The sequence below is a fragment of the Microcaecilia unicolor genome, chromosome 5 (assembly GCF_901765095.1).
Source record: "Microcaecilia unicolor chromosome 5, aMicUni1.1, whole genome shotgun sequence".
Classification (NCBI taxonomy): domain Eukaryota; kingdom Metazoa; phylum Chordata; class Amphibia; order Gymnophiona; family Siphonopidae; genus Microcaecilia; species Microcaecilia unicolor.
The window spans coordinates 9,688,163-9,710,000 of NC_044035.1; the positions used below are offsets into that span (position 1 = coordinate 9,688,163).

The 21,838-nt window shown below is 46.1% G+C and overlaps 1 protein-coding gene across 1 annotated transcript in view; it reads left to right on the forward strand.

Moving 5' to 3' along the window:
* Window positions 1–21,838, forward strand: part of HSPA12A (heat shock protein family A (Hsp70) member 12A) — a 140,979-nt gene that overhangs the window by 66,775 nt on the left and 52,366 nt on the right. Inside the window, exons 4-6 of the mRNA XM_030202649.1 lie at window positions 10,209–10,395; window positions 12,511–12,615; window positions 17,634–17,750. Coding sequence (XP_030058509.1) covers window positions 10,209–10,395; window positions 12,511–12,615; window positions 17,634–17,750 — 409 coding nt within the window. The remainder of the gene's footprint in view (window positions 1–10,208; window positions 10,396–12,510; window positions 12,616–17,633; window positions 17,751–21,838) is intronic.

A 21,838-nucleotide genomic window follows, 5' to 3' on the forward strand; every position in this document is an offset into this window, starting at 1 on the left:
ATATTTAATATTGGTACTGGAGAAACAAGTTGCACGAGCTTATGCTCTGGGACGCACGTGGAGCCCGTCACACGACGAAAAGACGACAGCATTTCATTAGAATTTGGGGAACATATTTGAATAAAATCTCACCTAGAGCACCAAGTCAGATATTGAATGAGCTGGGATGAATGTTGAGTGACTGGAGTGGGGGGGGGGGGGGGGGGGGGGGTAGCGTGTGGCAAGATTAAGAGGAGGCCTATGGGATTATGATATGTTATTTTGAAGGTACAAGGGTTGGGGGGGGAGAACAGGGGGGAAGGGAAGATAAGTTGGTTTGATGTTGAAAGGATGGTTTATTGGTTTCACTATCAATAGAAATCAAACAAAATAAAACATGGAAAAGAAAATAAGATGATACCTTTTTTATTGGACATAACTTAATACATTTCTTGAACTTGAAATAAACTTGAACTTGAAACTTAAAGTTAGGTGCCAGGGATGATGGCCACCAAGCATGAATTCTGTAACGGCAGTTGCGTGCATGCAGTTCCCATTATCCCCTAAGTCTGCATTTATACACCCAACTTACTACTACTACTACTCATCATTTCTATAGTGCTACTAGACGTACGCAGCGCTGTACACCTGAACATGAAGAGACAGTCCCTGCTCGACAGAGCTTACAATCTAATTAGGAAAGACAGGACAAATAAGGGATAAGGACAAAGAGAAGCAAGGTTCCGGAATCCCAAAGAGTAGCAAGATTCCGCGCAGAATCCCAACAGTAGCAAGATTCTGGAATCCCAAACACTATTACTACTACTTATCAATTTCTGTAGCGCTACTAGACGTACGCAGCGTTGTACACTTGAACATGAAAAGACAGTCCCTGCTCGACAGAGCTTACAATCTAATTAGGACAAACAGGACAAACAACAGATAAGGGAATATTAAAGTGAGGATGATAAAATAAGGGTTCTGAACAAGTGAATAAACGTTAGGAGTTAAAAGCAGCATCAAAAAGGTGGGCTTTTAGCTTAGTTTTGAAGATGGCCAGAGATGGAGCTCGGTGCAATCATTTACGCTAGCGTTATGGCTGATGAATGTGCTTGCGTCTAACTATAGACGATTAGTAACATAGGGCTAGATTCTGTATATGGCGCCTGAAAATTCCACGTGGACAAAAAAAAATACGCCTAGGCGTATTCTCTAAAGTACACCTATATTTTGTAGAATAGGCTCCATACAATATAAAGAATATGCCGAGCGCCTCTCCACGCGACCAAATTTAGTCGTGGCCATTTATACCATGTTTTACTTGGCGTAAATCCCAACGCCTAAATTAGGTGCAGAGCGGGTGTATTCAATAACAACGCTCATAGATTTTTAGAAAAGCCCATGGCCATGCCCCTGTTCATGTATGCAAATTAGAATTTAAGTGCGCCACGTTACAGAATATGCTTAGCGAGTTGAATGTGTAAATCTTAATGCCAATTTGTGCTGACAATTGCTTGTTAACATCCAACATGACAGCACTAATTAGCTAGTTAACCAATTAAGTTACATGCATTGTTATAGAATATGCTTCGATTTCTGCGCAGAAATTAAGGCGAGATATATAGAATTCCATGGATGACCGGTAGTCTAGAACCAGTGCGTAACTACCTGGCCCGCTTCCAACCCGCCCCATTCCCCTTCCAGGTCAATGTCCCCTTGCAATAGCAAGTGATAGATTTTGGGCAGTCAGCTTATAGAACAGTAACTAATGGCAGTTATGTGGGTGACTGCTAATTAGCGTCAAGACCAATTATAGTTAGTAATTGGCTGTTAATGCCAATTTAGCATCTAATTATCAAATTAATTTCTGTGTGCGACCTAACACCATTCTACAAACTGCCTGCGCAAATTTCTGCGCTAACCGTAAATTTTGGCGTGCAAGTTTGTAAAATTAGGGAGTAAGAGGGGAACAGCATTTATGGCGACTACAGTTGCTTGTTCAGATTTGGTAGTGTGTCCATATTGTGAATGCAGCTTAATTGATTAACAAGCCAATCAGCGTGTTCTGTAAAGTGGTGCATGTCAATTCTACTGCACGGATCTCGAAAGGGGGTGTGGCCACGGGTGGGCCTGGGCGGGTTGTGGGCATTCCTAGAAATGACGTACACGGTTATAGAATATGCCTGATCGCGCAGGCGTTTACACCAGGCTTTTTTCCATGCCGATTTATTCGGTGTCATGCATAGAGTCCCCCTAAGTGTATGATTCAACTTTTTTGATTTTTTTGTTACATTGGATATGTTAAGCCAAATTTGATTCATAGTGGACTATTTACTGTGTAAAGTTCTTTTGGAGTAGACATGTATAGAAAAAAAGCAGACTGGTGCGTTTGTGTCCCTGGACAGATGGTGCTCTGCATATTAATGGGTCTGAGGGACCGGCCTGTCTGCTTTGGAGAAAATGCCTGTAAGGGTGTTGGGTTGCAGTCAGAGCTTGATGGAGTTGACCATCCTGACACTGATGTGTCTTGTTCCCAGGGGTGAGGGGAGCTCAGAGGAGTGACTGTAAATTTATTTACTGGTTACATTTATACCCCACATTTTCCCACCTATTTGCAGGCTCAATGTGGCTTACATGGTACCGTGAAGGCGATCGCCAACTCGGGTAGAGAACAAATACAAAATGATGTTATAGTCGGATAAGGTTCATATGTTACAATCGCATTGGGAATTGCATAGAAGAAGTGTTATATAGAGTTCATTACGAGCTTTGGTTTCGTTGTGTTGCAGGGTTCAGGCACTTATGTTGGGTCGGTTGGGTATGCCTTTCCGAACAGGTAATTTTCGGAAGTTAAGGTGGTTGTACGTTGTTTTCGTAGCTTTTGGTAATGCATTCCATAATTGAGTGCTTATGTAGGAGAAGTTGGACGCATAAGTTGACTTGTATTTGAGTCCTTTACAGCTTGGGTAGTGGAGATTTAAGTATGTTCATGTTGATCTGACTGTGAGGTCGGTCATGTATCCCGGTGCTTCGCTATAGATAATTTTATGGACCATGGTGCAAATTTTGAAAGCAATACGTTCTTTGATTAGGAGCCAGTGCAATTTTTCTCGGAGGGGTTTGGCGCTTTCGAATCGCGTTTTTCCGACTATGTCTGGCTGCTGTGTTTTGGGCGGTCTGAAGTTTTTTTTTAATGAGTTGCTCTTTGCATCCCACATAGATTCCATTGCAGTAGTCAGCATGGCTTAGTACCATAGATTGTATCAGGTTGCGAAATTCTCCCTGCCTGCACACCTTTCCTTGTGGACCTGACTTATATGAATGGCAGACACACTCTGTTCGTTCAGGCTTCAAAGAGAAATTCTGTAGGGTATTTCTCTTCCAAAGTGAACCTGCAAAGCTGTGGGTATGACATGCCCTTGGTCCTGGGAGACTGGAAATTGGCCTCTTAATTAACAGCTTTATTCACACTGTGCTTCCGGTTCTGCCCTGCCTGGTGATGCATTGAGCTTCTGTAGACCCCTCTGGTCCTGTAAATCACAAGCCATTCCAGTCACCTCACCTGGCCAACAAGAAATGTGTGTTAGGGTTACACTGGGGCATGTTGCAGCGTTTTTGATTTGAATCCCAGTCTCTGTAGTAAAATTGAACTGTTTTTACTCTGAATCTGTGGCCTGGTGCCTCACAGTGTTGGAAGACCCCTGGGTTTCTGAAGAAGGTTGCAGTGGATGGTTGAGGGGTATCATAGTAAATGACGGCAGATAAAGACCTGAACGGTCCATCCAGTCTGCCCAACAAGATAAACTCATTTTACATGGTATGTGATATTTTATTTGTATATCCGAGTTTGATTTGTCCTTGCTTTTCTCAGGGCACAGGCCGTAAAAAAAAAAAGTCCGCCCAGCACTGTTCCTGTACTAAAAGTTCTGAAGCTAACATCGAAACCCCTTAAAATTTACACTCCAGCCCATCCCTATCTATTCAGTCACGATCGGGGCGTAGACCGTAGAATCTGCCCAGTTCTGTTCTTATACTAAGCATAAGATCTGTTCTACTATTTTGGGATCGTTCCAGGTACTTGTGACCTGGATTGGCCACTGTTGGAAACAGGATACTGGGCTTGATGGACCTTTGTGCTTAGGACTGGAAAAAACCACTTCTAAGTGCATGGCTTGAGAGTTTATACTAACTTGCAAAAATATCAGTGTGGCACTTTCCTTACCCATAAATCTGTTGTGGACTGGAGATTTCCTCCTAGGCCAGGATAAATGCATTTTGGCAAGGCTTCTTCTGTAAACTCTCTGAATGGAGCGGTTTCCAAATGTGAGGTGTATCTGAATCCTGGTTGCTTGCTAGTGTGCAGGACATACAGGGCTTGAATCCTCCTAAATTATTTCCTAGATTTCACCTCCCTCTCCCCCCCCCCCCCCCAAGTGAAATTATAACTGTTTGAGGAATCCCTCATTTAATCTTGCCTCTTCTGGGTAGTGGGGGTAGGGAGAATTGGAGGGGGGGTCTTCACACATTCTGGTTGCTAGGGTCTCTTACCAACCACTTGATCACCTATGTGTCCAATGCAAAACTGTGAAATTGGGCATTTTCATCTGGCCCACAGAGTTTAAAAATCCTCAGTCACAGTGCCTGCATTGTTTCCCTCTTTCCTTTTTTTCCATTTCTTTCTCATATCACTTCTCCACCTTTTATCTCTTTCCCTTCCATTTCTGCCTCTTTAGCTCTCCTCTTCTCTCACTCTTGTCTTTTATATCCTGACGGGATAATAAACTTTCATTTTAAGTAAACCCTTAATAAACTTTCATTTTAAGAACATCCTCCAGTTTCTGATATCCTTGGTCGCTCTCCCACTTTCTGTTCTCTTTCATATCCTGACTCCTTGTTTGCTTCTCCTCCTCTTGTTACCTTTCATTTTATGTGCCTCCCTCCTTTCTTCCTTCCTCTCACATCTCACTTTTCCACCGCATACCTCTTTCTCGTCCATCAACACCTCTTCCATTCTCATCTTTTTTTTTTTTTTTTTTTTTTTTCTTTCATATCTTGACTCCTTATCTTGGTTGGCCTTCTCTTGTTGCCTTTCATTATATATGTCTCCTTACTTTCTTTCTTCATCCCTCTCTCTTCTTCATCTCTTATCTCTTCCTCTTCCATCTCCACCTCTTCAGTTCTCCTCTTCTCTCTCTTTCTTTTTCTTGTCTTTCGTATCTTGACTTTTTATCTTGCTTCTCCTCTTCTTACCTTTCATTTTACATGTCTGTCTCCTTTCTTCATCCCTCTCAGCTTGGAGAAGAGACGGCTGAGGGGAGATATGATAGAAGTGTATAAAATAATGAGTGGAATGGATCGGGTGGATGTGAAGCGACTGTTCACGCTATCCAAAAATACTAGGACTAGAGGGCATGAGTTGAAGCTACAGTGTGGTAAATTTAAAACGAATCGGAGAAAATTTTTCTTCACCCAACGTGTAATTAGACTCTGGAATTCGTTGCCGGAGAACGTGGTACGGGCGGTTAGCTTGACGGAGTTTAAAAAGGGGTTAGATAGATTCCTAAAGGACAAGTCCATAGACCGCTATTAAATGGACTTGGAAAAATTCCGCATTTTTAGGTATAACTTGTCTGGAATGTTTTTACGTTTGGGGAGCGTGCCAGGTGCCCTTGACCTGGATTGGCCACTGTCGGTGACAGGATGCTGGGCTAGATGGACCTTTGGTCTTTCCCAGTATGGCACTACTTATGTACTTATGTACTTATATCTTATCTCTTCCCCCTCCATCTCCGCATCTTGAGTTCTTCTCTTTCTATCTTTTTCTTGTTTTTCATATCTTGACTCCTTACCTTGCTTCTCCTCCTCTTGTTACTTTTAATTTTACATGTCTCTCTGCTGTCTTCATCCTTCTTATCTCACTTCTCCTTCTCCTCCATTTCTGTCTCTTTAGTTCTCCTCTCCTCTGTCTCTCTTGTCTTTCGTCTACTGACTCCTTATCTTGGTTTTCCTCCTTTTGTTATCTATTATAGTGTCTTCTTCCTTTCTTTCTTCATCCCTCTCATCACTTTTTCACCTCTTCTCTCTACTTCTTCCATCTCTGCCTCTTCAGTTTTCGCCTGTCTTTCGTGTTCATCTCTGAGGCGCTGAAGCTCAGAAGCAGATGCGGGCGCTAGAGGCCATTAGCTCCGGATTGGCGCCCATATTTTCTAGCGCAGAATGCTCAGCGGGCTCTGGCGTGAGGAACAGTGAGCGCGCCATAGGATAGAGCAATTGCATGTAAATGTAGTTAAAATGAGCTAATTTCCTATTCCCTACAATGCTCAGTGTGGGAAACAAGGGCGCCCTTACTGCTCAAAACCTAGTGCCGGCTCAGAGCTGGTATTAGGTGACTGGACAGGGGCATTAACTCTTTAGTTCCTTGTAGAGCCATATTAGTCTCTTGTTGTTGGACAAAATTCTACATCTTTCAACTCTTAACGATCACAGGTATCCTCTCAACACTCTTGCTAGTCCTTGAAGTCAACTTCCTGAAGTCCAAGTCCCTGCTCTTAGTATGGTTCAGTTTGGATTTTGATTGTGAATCACAGCGCAGTAATTACTGTACTAAATTAACTTCCCATCCGGTCAGTGATACTGTCTGTCAGTACTAGGCACAGCGTTACCTACCCTTGAGTGGGTTTTCATCAGTTGCCTAAGGACATCGTTTGGTCAGAATTCTAAAAGTGGTCCCCATCCACCTCTTCCCCCCCCCCCCCCCCCCCCCCCCCGGCCTGAGCTCCCTGCTCCCCAGTCAGACTGCGTATGAGCACAAGATCTATGATTACCGCACAACTCTTGTGCACGTGTGCTGGGCACGTTCCCCCCCTCTTACTTCCTAATGGTCAACGCTAACAGCGTCTATATTTGCATGCCATTAGCGTTGAGCATTGCGAACTTTTATGCTGCTGTGTTTGGCGTTTTGAACATTGGAGCCTTAGTCATCTCTTACTGCTGTTCTCTCTCTATTTATTGCATTTGTATCCCACATTTTGCCACCTTTTTGCAGGCTCAATGTGGCTTACAAAGAACTGTTATGGCATTGCCATACCAGGATTAAGAATATAGTTGGTGTTACAAAGAAGTCGGAGAAGACAAGAGGGTCTGGTCAAGCAGTTATAGAGAGATACATTCTGAATAAAGGTGGAGAGGTGTTGTGTTATAGTTAGTTAAGGGTTCTCGTGGTAGGCCTTGTTAAAGAGAGAGGTTTTCAGAGATTTGCGGAAGTTAATTAATTCTTTGATTGTTTTCAAGTGAGTGGGGAGTGCATTCCATAATTGCGTACTCATGTAGGAGAAGCTGGTCGTGTGAGCTAGTTTGTATTTCAGTCCTTTACAGCTGGGGAAGTGTAGGTTAAGAAAGGTGTGGGACGATCTTTTAGCATTTCTGGGTGGTAGGTCCACGAGGTCCAGCATGTAAGTCCAGGACATCTCCGTAAATGATTTTATGAACAATCGTGCATATCTTGAACATGATGCGTTCTTTAAGTGGGAGCCAGTGTAGTTTCTTTCTTAAGGGTTTTGCACTTTCATATTTTGCTGGCTGCGGTGTTTTGGGCTGTTTGACGTTTCTTGATGGTCTGTTCATTGCAATAGTCCAGGTGACTTTAATACCATTGATTGTAGCAGGTTTCGAAAAATGGCCCTTGGGAAGAAAGGTTTTACTCTTTTGACTTTCCATATGGAGTGGAACATTTTCTTAGTTGTATTCTTCGCATGATTTTCAAGTGTGAGATTTCGATCAATGGTAACTCCCAGAAATTTTAGACTGTTTGAGATGGTGAGGGAGAAGTTAGGGGTGGTTATGGAGGTGAAATTATTTGTGTTGTGAGGTGAGAATGAGACATTGTGTTTTTTCTGCGTTGTTTTAGTTGAAATGCATCCGCCCATGTGTGCATGATTTAGAAGCTTTGATTGATTTCATTGGTGATTTCCTTTAGGTCTTGTTTGAACGGGATGTAAATCGTGACATCAACTGCATATATGTATGGATTGAGATTTTGATTATCTAATAGTTTGGCTAGGGGTATCATCATTAGGTTAAAGAGGGTTGGTGAGGGGGGGGGGATCCTTGGGGAACTCCGCATTCAGGTATCTATGGGGTTGATGTCTCTTCGTTAGTTGTTACTTGGTATGATCTTGTCAGGAATCCTCTAAACCATATAAGCACGTTACCTCCAACTCCAAAGTATTCCAGGATGTTAATAATAATCCATGGTGGACCATGTCGAAGGCACTGGACATGTCAAATTGGAGGAGAAGTATGTTGTTGCCAGTTGCAATTGTTTAAATTTGTTCATTAAAGTTACTAGTACTGTTTCTGTGCTATAGTTCGATCGAAATCCTGATTGAGATTCGTGTAGAATTGAGTGTTTATTTAGGTGGTTAGTGAGTTGTTTCGTCACTACGCCTTCCATAAGTTTGGTTATTAGTGGGATGGATGCTACTGGGCGATAGTTGGTTATGTCGTTTGTGCTTTTCTTTGCGTCCTTAGGTAGTGGAGTAAGTAGAATATTTCCTTTGTCCTTTGGGAAGAGACCATTTTGTAACATGTAATTTAGGTGTCTCGTGAGGTCTGTTATGAATTGTTGAGGGGCAGATCTTATAAGATTACTAGGGCAGATGTCTAATTTGTATTGTGACTTGGCGTATCTTTTGAGTGATTGAGAGATGTTTTCAATCGATAGTGAGTCAAAGTTGCTCCATGATCGGTCTGCTGGGTATTCCCCATGTATTGGGTCTAGGCATTCAAGGAGGTTTACATAGTCAATAGTGCTGCTGGGTATCATAGTACGTAGTTTTATAATTTTCTCTTTGAAGTAGGTTGCAAGGTTGTTTGCTGACGTGGTATCTGTATTGTTAGTAGTTAACGGTGTGGTGTTTAGTAGATTATTTACGAGGTGGAAGAGTTTGTGTATCCTTGTAGCCTGGTCCGATTTTAGTTTTATAATATGATCTTTTAATCTGTCTGATGGTATATTTGTATTTTCTTTGTAGCTGTTTCCATTCGTTGACTGCAGAGTCGTCTCTTTTCTTATACCAAGCTCGTTCTAATCTTCTGACTTGTGTTTTTAGTTCTTTCAGTTCTTCATTAAACCATGGTATTGAATTTTTTCTATGTGAGGTTCTGGTTTGGAGTGGTGCTATGTTGTCTAATATGGTTCTGCATCTGATGTCCGAATCCTGGAGAAAGTGGGGAGATTCTGTTGGTGTTGTCCATTCGTTTTCATAGAGTTGTTGCCAAAATTTAGTGAGTCTATTTTACCTCTCTTGGTGTAGGTTGGTTGTTCTTGTTTGTGTTGTGAATGTTTCATTCGCCAGTGAAGGGAGAGGTTCGCTTTGTAGTGATCGGACCATGGTACAGCTGTCCATTTTGTTTCTTTTATTGTGAGATTTAGTTCCTGTGAGAATTTGTATGTAATTATGTATAGTGTGTGTCCTTTAATATGGGTGGGTTGCATGTTGGGCCATTGAAGCTCCCATAGTTGAAGGAAGTCTTTGCAATCACTCACGTTCGTTAAGTTAGTCTCCTCAAGGTGGAGGTTGATGTCACTTGCTATAAGAAGGTTTTGGGTAGAGACACGTGTTTGGCAGTCTTGCCAGTTTCCTGGTGGTCTGTAGAATAGGATAAGGTTTAGGTGGTCCTGTAGGGTTGGGTGGTTGATTCTAACTGAGGCAATTTCCAGTTGGGGAAGTATGGATTCGGCTGCTGTTGTGACGGTGAATTGGAATTTTAGAGTATAGCTATGCCTCCTCCTCTTTTTCCGTTCCTTGTCCAGTGGGTGATTTTGTATCCTGGAGGGCATAGTTCTAAAATTATGGGGTCTTTGAGGTCATGAATCCAGGTTTTGCTTATAAATAGATAATCGAGATTATCTGTAGTGATCCAGTCGGTTATTGTCGTAGTTTTGTTAACTGTAGATGGTGGTGGATGGTGTCCTGAAAAAGAGGACATTTCCAGGTAAAAACGGATGTATGGTAACCCTACATAGAATTAATACAAAATAGTTGTTATCTTTAAAAGTGGACTAACATGGCTACCACCCCATTTTATCCATGATATAATTGTGAAATATAGGCAGTTGTTGGTGTGTTGTCCCAGTTCCAATGTACTGTTCACTTCCATTTGAAACTCTTCTTCTTTGAAAGCTTGACCTGTAACCCTGAGGTCACACACCTGCCTTTCCTCCACAGGCGATGGGAGGGTGGAGATCCTGGCATTTCGAGTCAGAAGACGCCTACCACCATGCTTCTGACCCCGGAGAGGAAGTTCCACAGCTTCGGCTACGCAGCTAGAGACTTCTACCACGACCTCGACCCCAGCGAGTCGAAGCACTGGCTCTTTTTCGACAAATTTAAGATGACGCTCCATTCTACCAGCGTGAGTCACACAGGGCTGGACTGTCTTTATGGGCTCTTTTTGAGAATTGTTGCCAGTGGTCCTCTGGCTAGGTGACGGTGAAGGTTATGGGAAAAGTGACTCGACGTGCAAATAATTAGCCACGTTTGATCTGTGGCTGGGGGAGGGTTGGGGGTCTTTATCTGGAGACCCGATCTGCCACAGAGGGAAAAAGTGACAAGATTGGATGAAAATAACATGAAATTCTGGAGCTGGTAATCATACACTTCCAGAGTCTGGGGCCAGAAATGAAAGTGGAAAGGGGCAGTTTGCATTAAGGGAAAGGGAATGGGACTTGATATACCAACCTTTTTTGGTGGTTTTGGCAACTGCAGTCAAAGCAGTTTACATAGTATATACAGGTACTTATTTGTACCTGGGACATGGAGGGTTAAGTGAGTTGCCCAGAGTCACAAGGAGCTGCAGTGGGACTTGAACCCAGTTCCCCAGGTTCAAAGTGGGATTCTGGAATCTTGTGGGTTCTACATGGAATGTTGCTACTCTTTGAGTAGAATCTCAAATAGGGAAAGGGAAATGGGACTTGCTATACCGCCTTTCTGTGGTTTTTGCAACTACATTCAAAGCAATTTACATAATATATACAGGTACTTACATGTACCTGGGGCAATGGAGGGTTAAGTGAGTTGCCCAGAGTCACAAGGAGCTGCGGTGGGAAAAACCCAGTTCCCCAGGATCAAAGTCCACTGCACTAACCACTAGGCTACGCCTCCACTAGCAACATTCCATGTAGAATCCCAAAGAGTAGCAACAGAATCTCAAGTAGTAGCAACATTCCAGAATCCCAAAGAGTAGCAACATTCCCTGTATAATCTCAAATAGGGAAAGGGAACTGGGACTTGATATACTGCCTTTCTGTGGTTTCAAAGCAGTTGACATAGTATATACAGGTACTTATTTGTGTCTGGGACGATGGAGGATTACGCAGAGTCACAAGGAGCTGCAGTGGGAATCGAACCCAGTTCCCCAGGATCAAAGTCAGCTGCACTAACCACTAGGCTACTCCTTCACTGGCAACATTCCATGTAGAATCTCATAGTAGCAACATTCCAGAATCTTTTTAATGGGACTTGATATACCACATTTCTGTCGTTTTTTGCAACTACATTCAAAGTGGTTTACATAGTATATACAGGTCCTTATTTGTACCTGGGACAATGGAGGGGTAAGTGACATGCCCAGAGTCACAAGGAGCTGCAGTGGGGAATTGAACCCAGTTCCCCAGGATCAAAGTCTGCTGCACTAATAATTGCTGGGGGCAGAAACTTTTATTTTAATTATTTACCATGTAAAATGAGTTTATCTTGTTGGGCAGACTGGATGGACTGGTCAGGTCTTGATCTGCCGTTACTTATTGGGATTTATTAACTGCCTTTATGAAGAGATTCACTTTGCTTCTTGCTTTTCATCTGTGGTGTGAAAACGTTTAAACATCTCTTGGCGACCTTGCCTTCACCTTGCGATGCCTAGTGGCATCTGTAGGTGATTATCCTACCCTAAATGCTTCCACAGCTGGCTCATCCCCTAATATTTTCTAAAGGGCAGGTCAGCTGTTGTGCCTGTGTTAGCGATGTGCTTAATTTGAACCCTCATCCTACTGAGGCTTATGCTGCTGCTGCTGTTGCCTTCCCTTGTTATCCACCAGGTGACGTGTGGGACGAGAGGCCAGAAAATTCATGTGAATGGGGGGTGGGGGCTGCTGTGTTCAATTTCCTTTCCTTTTTAAAACCCTCCAGTAAAGGCCTTCGTCACTACCCTGCGTATTCAGGAAGCAATGATAGCTTTGCATTCCTTTCCCCAAAGCATTTTTTTATTTACCCATCTTATTAAATTTGGCTCTTCCTGATTGTAAACTGACCATCTTCTTCGCACATCTGGGAAGTCCAGTCAAAGAGAATTACAAAAACAAAGTGAGTTGGGCTTTGGAAAGTTCTCAGAGTAGCTAAATAACCCCCCCCCCCCCCCCCCCCAACCCTAATCCATCAGGCAAACTTTTCCTAACAGCGACTGATTCCTGTTCCCTGGTCTTCATATGTGGTGCGTCGTTCTAACTGTGTTTTAACCTTTCTCATCCTTTAGAACCTGAATCTGGAAACGGACCTCACGGCCGCTAATGGCAAAAAGGTGAAAGCCCTTGATATATTTGCCTACGCCCTGCAGTTTTTTAAGGAACAAGCACTAAAGGTAGGCGAGAAGGTCCTGTCTGTGCCAAGCATGTGCAGCCCTTGGATCCTGCCTAGATTCACTGACAAGGGGGGAAAGCGGGGGTGGGGGGGGGGGACAGTTGTCCTTGCAACTGCTGGACATGATGTGAAGGAGGGAGAGAGAGAGAACAAGGGGGAAGGGGATATAGAAAGTACCCACTCTGATATGTAAATAATCACACACACCACCATCCTCTTAGATCTACCAACTAGAAACAGATCCAAATCAGCGCGATCATACCTAAACCTACATTACCCCAACTGCAAAGGGCTAAAATACAAAACATTTGCATCTAGCTTCTCCTACATGAGCACACAACTATGGAATGGACTCCCGCATGCTGTGAGAACAATACATGACCACCGAAACATCAGGAAATCATTAAAAACTCACCTCTTCAAAATAGCCTATCCCTTCGATCCAACATAACTCCCCACACCCAGCAACACAACACAATCAAGGATTGTACTGGTCAACTTACTATCATCATTCCCCTCAACCCAATGACCCCTGAATCACATCTTCCTCATCTGACCACAACACAATCTTGTATTTGTTATCAACCGTAACGGCAAATGCCTTTGCGGTTACTTGTAAGCCACATTGAGCCTGCAACTAGGTGGGAAAATGTGGGGTATAAATGTAACAAATAAATCCTGCACGGTAACGAGCATACACAGCCATCATACGTGATGCACGCTGTCTTCTCTGTGTCTCCACCTCATGCAACACACACACACACTTGTCCCTCCACCCCACCTCACACATACCCCCAACCATCCCCACTGCTGACATGCAAGTCCGTCCGTGCACACAAACCCATACACACATCGCTCCACTGCACACTCTTACACCATCCCCACAGAGACACTTAAGCCCCCCTCCCTGCTGAGTCCCTCACACAGACCAGCCTGAGGGAGGGGAAGGGTTGATGTGCGACTGTTACGCTATTATTCATGCGCTTTCTAACTTCTTTTAAACTACGTTGGATGGAAGGAGGAGCAAGGTTGGGGGATGTCGACACTTTTGGACCTTTTTAAAAATGGGGCAATCATGGCGGGTGGGGGGGGGGGGATTGGGGGCTGACAACACTTCCAGCACAACTTGAAAATTCGGATGGGAGGGAGGGGATCCTGTGACGCTTTGTAGCCCCCTAGTGGAACAGTTTCTTTCATGGGAAGATATTGAGGGAGGAAGGATGGGGAGAAGGGGGATTGGAACTGGGTTTGAGTTTTGATAGAGCACTTAACTGATTAGCCGGCTCTGGTACAGACCGTATAAGTCTGCCCTCCCCTATCCTCGCCTCCCAACCACCACCCCCTCTTCCCCCCACCTGCTCCGCCACCCAATTTCAGCTAAGCTTCTGAGGATCCATTCCTTCTTAGCTGAAATTGGGTGGCGGAGCAGGTGGGGGGAAGAGGGGGTGGTGGTTGGGAGGCGAGGATAGGGGAGGGCAGACTTATACGGTCTGTGCCAGAGCCGGTGATGGGAGGCGGGACTGGTGGTTGGGAGGCGGGAAATACTGCTGGGCAGACTTATATGGTCTGTGCCCTGAAAAAGACAGGTACAAATTCAAGGTAAGGTATACACATATGAGTTTGTCTTGGGCAGACTGGATGGACCATGCAGGTCTTTTCTGCCGTCATCTACTATGTTACTATGTAACTGATTAGCCTGGCTTTAAGCATCCTACATCTAGCAAGCTAAATTTTATCTGAGAATGTTTTTGCTGCAAATTTAACTGGTTGGGTTAGTCCTGATTGTAACTAATCATGGCTCAAAGGGTTTTGAATATGGACATCGGTATAACTAGTTCTTGAGGAGCTCGGGAAAATGTACTGTAGCTAAGAGATTACAGTATCCTCAGTCACAGGCCACATTCTCTTTCTCTATTACTGATACAAGTAATTAAGTGACAGATGAGGTCCTGGAATGCTGCAGAGGGAAAATGCCCTGCAGATCCCATAATTAAGGAATGGGGAAAACGGATGTGGAGGATTGAAAAGGCAGGGACTTTTGGGGGTGAAGACGGCCTGTTGGAATTTGTTGGGGCATGTCTCTTGCATGCATGGTTGGTGTTGCTTTATCCAGATTATGGCAGCGGAGTTTGCAGATCTCCTTGCAAAGGATTGTGGAAGGAAAGCAGGAGACTGATTTTGCATTCCTTTGGCCTGCATTTACCGTATCCCCGCCTGTCCTCTAGAACACCCATATAACCTCTTGCGATTTCCAGTAGGGAGTGTGTGATGCTCAGATCTCAGAGGTACAAAATGGTGAAGCTAGATTTGGTATTTCCTGGGGCATTGAGGGGGAAGGAGCTGGAGGGTTATTTTCAGGGGGGGAGGGGAAATTAGCTAGGGTGGAGGGCAAGGATCAGAAAAACCAGGATGAAATTTAGGTAATGACGTTCTGTGAGTTGTGAGGAGGTCAACGGTATTCAATTTGAATCATATATGGATTTTGTTTCTCTTGTTTTATAAAATCATGTGTCCAACACAGGAATTCTCAACCCAGTCCTTGGGACACACCACTGGCATAGCTATGGGTGGGCTTAGGCCCACCCAGCGGTGGCCCTCCCACATCAACATTTCTCCTCCTCTGCGGCATCCTGGCATCTCCCCGCTCATTGCTGAACCCTGTCCCTCCCCAGTGTACCTTACAGGCATCCCTGGCACCTGCAGTGATTCGTTATTGCCGCCTGCACCAGACCCATAGGCTTCTATAAGCTGAGTCCCGCCCCGCTGATGTCATTTCCTGTTTCCTGTCTGGCGGAATCCAGCCAATGGAAGCCTGTGGGGCCGTGCAGGCAGTAAAAATGAATCTGCCTGTAAGGTACGCCGGAAAGGGATGGGGTTCAGTGACTGGCAGGCAGATGCCAGGACGCTGTGGAGGAGGAGAGACATTGAAGTGGGGTAGGTGAAAAAAAACAAACTAATTTTTTTTTAATATCTCCAAGAAGGGGAATGGGGTAGGGCGTGGCATGAAAGGGCCCATTTAAGCTAACTTTAGGCCTATCCAAAATACTGGATCTGGCTATGCCACTGGGACACACTAAGTCAGTCTGGTGCTGGTGTTCAAGATAGCATTCATTGGCTCCATTGTGTTGCAGATCTATTTCATGCATTTCATTGGGGGTATCCTGAAAACCTGACTGGTTAGGTGTGTCTTGAGTAGGGTTACTATATATCCAGATTTACCCGGACATGTCCTCTTTTTGAGGACATGTGCGGGAGTCCAGACGGGTTTTGCCAATCTGCCCGTTTGTCCGGATTTCTGAACAAACGGGCGGGTGGCGGGCCTATCCTCCCCTTCCCTTACTTACTATCTACTGCCCTGGTGGTCTAGTGACCTCTCTGGGGCAGGAAAGAGCCCTCTTTTTCCTGCCCGGAGCAAAGCCCTTGCCCTGCATCCTGTTGCTGTGACGGTCTCAGGATTCAAAATGGCCGCCGAGAGTTGAAGTCTCACGAGGCCGCTTCAACTCTCGGTGGCCATTTTGAATCCTGAGACCGTCACAGCAACAGGATGCAGGGCAAGGACAGAGCTCCGGGCAGGAAAGAGGGGGCTCTTTCCTACCCCGAAGAGGTCACTAGACCACCAGGGCAGTAGATAGTAAGTAAGGTGGGGGCAGGGGAGAGGAATATGTGACCCGGGGGGAGGGGAATATGTGACAGGGGGTGGGGTGAAGATGCGAAGGGGGCGTTGGCGGGGCAGGGGGCAGGACGTGTGTCCTCTTTTTGAGAGGATAAAATATGGTAACCCTAGTCTTGAGGGCCTGGGTTTAGAACTCCTGGTCTAACACGATCCAGACTAAAATGTGTTGGAGGATCTTGCCTTTCCCTCTCTCTCTGAGCAGAACTCTGCATAGTGTAGCTTGGAGCATTCATATCTGTGCTAGAAAAGGTGATGTCGAGATGGAGGGCAGTTGTAGGGCTTCCTGTCCAGACTCTCCAGAGGGAGAGTGAAACTGCCATGCTGTTTATTACATGCATTAGGACTGGCTGTGAAACCGTAAACCCTGCTTATTGTGTGCTGTTTGATTGGCTGTGTAAGTGTAATCCGGTATCTATACACAATGGGCTAGATTCTGTATAAGGCGCCTGGAAATTCCGTGCGGGAAAAAATTACGCCTAGGCGTATCTGCAAGTATGCCTGAAGTTTATAGAGTGGGTTTAAATTCCGCATGGTATAACTCGATGAGTCTATAGTTGGTAGCGTACGTTTACGCCTCGCTGTAAACCCAGATGCCCAAATTAGGTGCAGAATGGGTGTATTCTATAATAATGCGCATAGATGGTAGAAAAGTCCACGCCCCACCCATGGCCATGCCCCCTTTACAACAATGCGACTTAGAATTTAGACGCTCCATGTTCTAGAATACACTTAGGAGTCCTTTTACAAAGCTGTGATAAAAAGTGGCCTGTGGTAGTGTGGGCGTGTGCTGGGCCACTTTTTACAGTGGCTGGGAAAAAGGTCAATTTTTTTTAAATGGGTGTGCGCAAAAATTAAAACTAGCGCACTCCTATTTATGGCGTGAGCCCTCACGGCCAGCCATTGACTTAGTGGTAAGGACTCATGCGCTACCCATGTGGTAACCATGCAGCATTCGCCAACATGGTTGTGTTGCTGATTACCGAACGACCCTGTGGTAGAAAATAGACAAATATTTTCTAAAGCAGGATTCAGCCTGTGCCAAACTCGGAATTACCCACAGGCATGTGCACTACCCTGGCGGTAGTATCGATTTGGTGCGTGCCACCCACGCATTAACCCTCCCGCGGCTTTATAAAAGGGGCCCTTAGCGAGTTGTGCGAGTAAATCTGTGCCAATTGATGCTGCTAATTGCTTGTTAAACATCCAATTAACAGCACAGATGAGCTAATTAACCAGTTAAGTTATGCGCCTTGTTGTAGAATACGCTTTGAATTCTGTGTGGAAATTGAGGCGCCATATGGGGGATTGTGTATTGTAATTAACGCATTTTATACCCTCTGATTCAGGAGCTGAGCGATCACGCGGGCTGTGAGTATGAGATGTCGGACGTCAGATGGGTCATCACGGTGCCTGCAATCTGGAAGCAACCCGCGAAGCAGTTCATGAGGCAGGCCGCCTACAAGGTACTGGTTTGAATAGTTTACTTCTCATGAGTGCTGCAACGTGAATAGGATTTTTGCAGGGCCGCTGAGAGGCAGGGCCAGGGTAGGGCTGCCCCTTCCCCCATGACCGGCGTCGCTGCCCCTTCCAGGATTGCTGCTGTTGCCACTGTGGCAACTGAAATACAAATACCTTGGCTCAGCTGGTGGGGATCCCGAGGCCCTGCTAGCTGAAGAGGTCTTCCTCCATTGCTGCTCTTCACTCTGCCCATTGCCTGCCCCTGTGGCTTCTTTTTCTCTTAGTGCATGCTCGGTTTCAAAACTGAGCATGTGCGGCCTGAGGGGAAAAGCAGCCACTTGGCAGGCAATGGAGGAAGACCTCTTTTGCTGGCGGGGCCTCGGAGGGACCTCTGCCAGCCAAACCAGAGGCCCTGGCCCGAAGTCCTGCAGTGTCTGCTCCTCCGGGTTCTCCCCAGCCTCCAAGGGGGGGGGGGGGCGCCCGGTGCTGGAGTTTTCTCTCTCCTGGTCCTGTCGGGACGCGATCACCCAGGTCCTGTCATTATCAGGAGAGAGAAAACCCGGCGCTGGGCCCCTCTTGGAGGCCTGGTCCCGGGGGGAATTTTGCCCCCCCTTCCCCCTCGGCAACCCTGGATTTTTGAGCACCAGTGAGCAAGTACCACTACTTGTGGGATAGCCAGTGAGGGAAGGTTGCTAGCTCTGTGAGAAACAAGCACACAGAAATCTATGACAGGTGCACGTGTAGGTACATCTGAAACCTCACAGCCCCCTCTTTCGTATTTTGCCTGCCTGCCTCTTGCCTGCTGCAGAGTGCTGGAAACAGAGTCTTTGTCAGTGGGTCTCCTTCATGTTTTGTGTTTGTAAAGACAGCGGTAAACTCCTAAGGGGGTTGTTTACTGAAGCTTAGCTCGAGTTATCTGCAGCAGGACCCATCACACATATAAACGGCGAGTGACCGTACTCACTCGCAAATGCGCAGTAGACTTCCCTCTCTGTCCCGCCCCCGCGTCAATACGTGATGACAGGGGGCGGGACAGAGAGGAAAACTGCGCGACGGGGAGGGAACCGCCGAGTCGCCACCGCTCCCCCTCCCCCCCAAGGTCGCCGCCACTGGTACACCCCCCCCCCCCCAGGAGTCGCCGCCGCCACCCCTCCACCCGACCCGTCTCTTCGCTATTCAACTTACATCTCCGGAGCAGGCAGATCAGCTGAGCTGCCGTCGGCCTTCCTTCTCTGCCTGTGTCCTACCCTCGTGTGATGTAACGTCGGCGAGGGCGGGACACAGGCAGGGAAGGAAGGCCAATGGCAGCTCAGCTGATCTGCCTGCTCCGGAGATGTAAGTTGAATAGCGAAGAGACGGGCCGGCGTCGGCTCGGGGGGGGGGGGGGTAACGGCAGCGGCGACCTCGAGGGGGGGGAGGGGCCAGCGGCGACCCAATAGCCCGTTTTAACGGGCTCAACGGCTAGCTTTATTATTATGGAGCCTGCTGCAGATAACTCGAGCTAAGCTTTAGTAAACGGGGTAAGAACTGGTAAAAAAAAAAATAAGAGACAAAACAAAACAATGAGAGAAAATAAGGTGATACCTTTTTGATTGGACTAACTTAATACATTTTTCTGATATGAGCAAATGATGATCAATCAGAATAGATATGTGAAACATAAATCATTCCAATGACAGTCCAATAAAAAAAGGTATCATCTACTTTTCTTTGTTTTGCTTCTCTCAATTTATTACCTTTAAAAGTAGACTAACATGGCTACCACACTACTTTACTCCAGGGGCGTAGCCAGACTTCAGCGGGAGGGGGTTCCAGAGCCCAAGGTGAGGGGGCACATTTTAGCCCCCCCCGCTGATGACCCTCTCAACCCCCCCTCCCCCGCCACCGCCTACCTTTGCTGGCGGGGGACCCCAACCCCCATGCAGGACGTCAGACTCACCGAAACAGAATGAAGCCTTGCGCCAGAAGAAGAGGACCTCGGCTGGCGGGGGTTGGGGTCCCCCGCCAGCAAAGGTAGGCGACGGCAGGGGAGGGTTGCCGGCGGGAGGGGGGGTCGAGAGGGTCGTCGGCAGGGGGGTCAAGCGCCAAATCTACGGGGGCCCAGGTCCCCGTGGCCCCACATAGCTACGCCACTGTTCTACTCTACAACTGGTAAGAAATCTTTTGACCCATAACCACGTCAAGAAAAATTAAAGGCAATAGGAATGCGTATTCATCGTTGCCTTAAAAGAGTGTTAATGTGCTAAACTGATTTAACATGTTAATTTGTGGTTAAGTTTAACTCCATGCTAAAAATGCTCGAATGCTGCGACAGTGGCATAGCTAGACCTCACATTTTGGGTGGGCCCACAGCTGATATGGGTGGGCACTGTGCATATAGGTATGAGTAGTGTTGGGACAGTACAAAATAATGCCTTGGAATGCACTTGATGATGGATTTCTAAGTATGCTGCCCTGTATCAACATAAACCACATACATACATACATAATAGAAAGACCAACCAGTTACGTTATCCCATATCTTAAACTTAACCAGACTTAAGTCTGCAATAACGGCAAACATCTCGACACACATGAAAAGATCCTGCCTTATAATAAAGTGGAAGAGTGGCCTAGTGGTTAGAGCACCGGTCTTGCAATCCAGAGGTTGCCGGTTCAAATCCCACTGCTGCTCCTTGTGATCTTGGGCAAGTCACTTAACCCTCCATTGCCTCAGGTACAAACTTAGATTGTGAGCCCTCCTGGGACAGAGAAATATCCAGAGTACCTGAATGTAACTCACCTTCAGCTACTACTGAAAAAAGGTATGAACAAAATCCACATAAATAAATAAAAAAAAAATACAGAACCTTTTTTTTAAATTATTTTAACTTGGATATTGAGCCCACCCTCATCCTCATCCCCACTCAGAAACCCAACAACATTAAAATTTATTGTTGGTGGGTTTCTGAGTGGGGGTAATTCTCTTCATTGCTTAGGGGGGAAAAAGGTATAATTGATTAAATATAACTTTTTTTCTCCTAGGCAGTGAAGAGCTCACCTCCACCCCCACCCAGAAGCCCACCACCACCATTACACTGTACGTTTAAACATATTTTACTTGGGCAGCTGGGCTTGAGCTTCCAAAATTTGTACTGCAGACTGTGCTCTGTGTGTGCTGGCTGGGTCCTGTGCCTGTTGGGGCTGCAGGGGAATGCATTTCTCCCCTTCCCTTCATCTATGTGCATCTCCTTCCTCTTTCTTCCCTTCCCTCCATCCAAGTCCAGCAGTTCTCCTCTCACCTCCATCTGTGTGCATCTCTTTACTCTTTCCTTTTCTCCTCTCTTCCCTGCCCTCCACTTCATCCATGTTCAGCATTTCTCCTCTCTCACCTCCCCTCTATCCATGTGCATCTCCTTCCTGTCTTCCCTCTCCTCCTCCATCCATGTCCAGCTTTTCTCCTGCCCTCCCCTCCATCCATCCGTGTCCAGCAACTCTCCTCTCTCCCCTGCCCTCTCCTCCATTCATTCGTGTCCAGCAATTCATCTCTCTCCCCTGCCCTCTCCTCCATCCATTCGTGTCCAGCAATTCATCTCTCTCCCCTGCCCTCCTCCATCCATCCATCCGTGTCCAGCAATTCATCTCTCTCCCCTGCCCTCCTCCATCCATCCATCCGTGTCCAGCAATTCATCTCTCTCCCCTGCCCTCCCCTCCCATCCATGTCCAGTGACTCTCCTTTGCCCCCTATCCTTCCTCTCATCCATGTCCTGTGACTCGCTTCAGCCCCCACCTGCCCCCCTTTTCAGCCCCCGAGTTCCAGTTCAAACCCCATCTGCACCTACCCACCCTCTTCTCCGCAACATCCCCCTTTTCGTTCCTGCCACCCTGCATTTAAATCTTTTATTACCTCAAGTTGCGGCGGCGGCTTGGAAGTGTTGGGATTACTCAGTTAAAGATAAGAACTTTTTGCATCGTCGGAGAATCAGGTTCAAAGGCATAACTTGAGACTGCTCAACTTTCCCAGGTCTCCTTTGATTGCTCCTGTGGATATATTTAAAAATATTTTGTAGAGGTCCTAGGGGATGGCGAATGATTCATTATCCCCCTATTACAC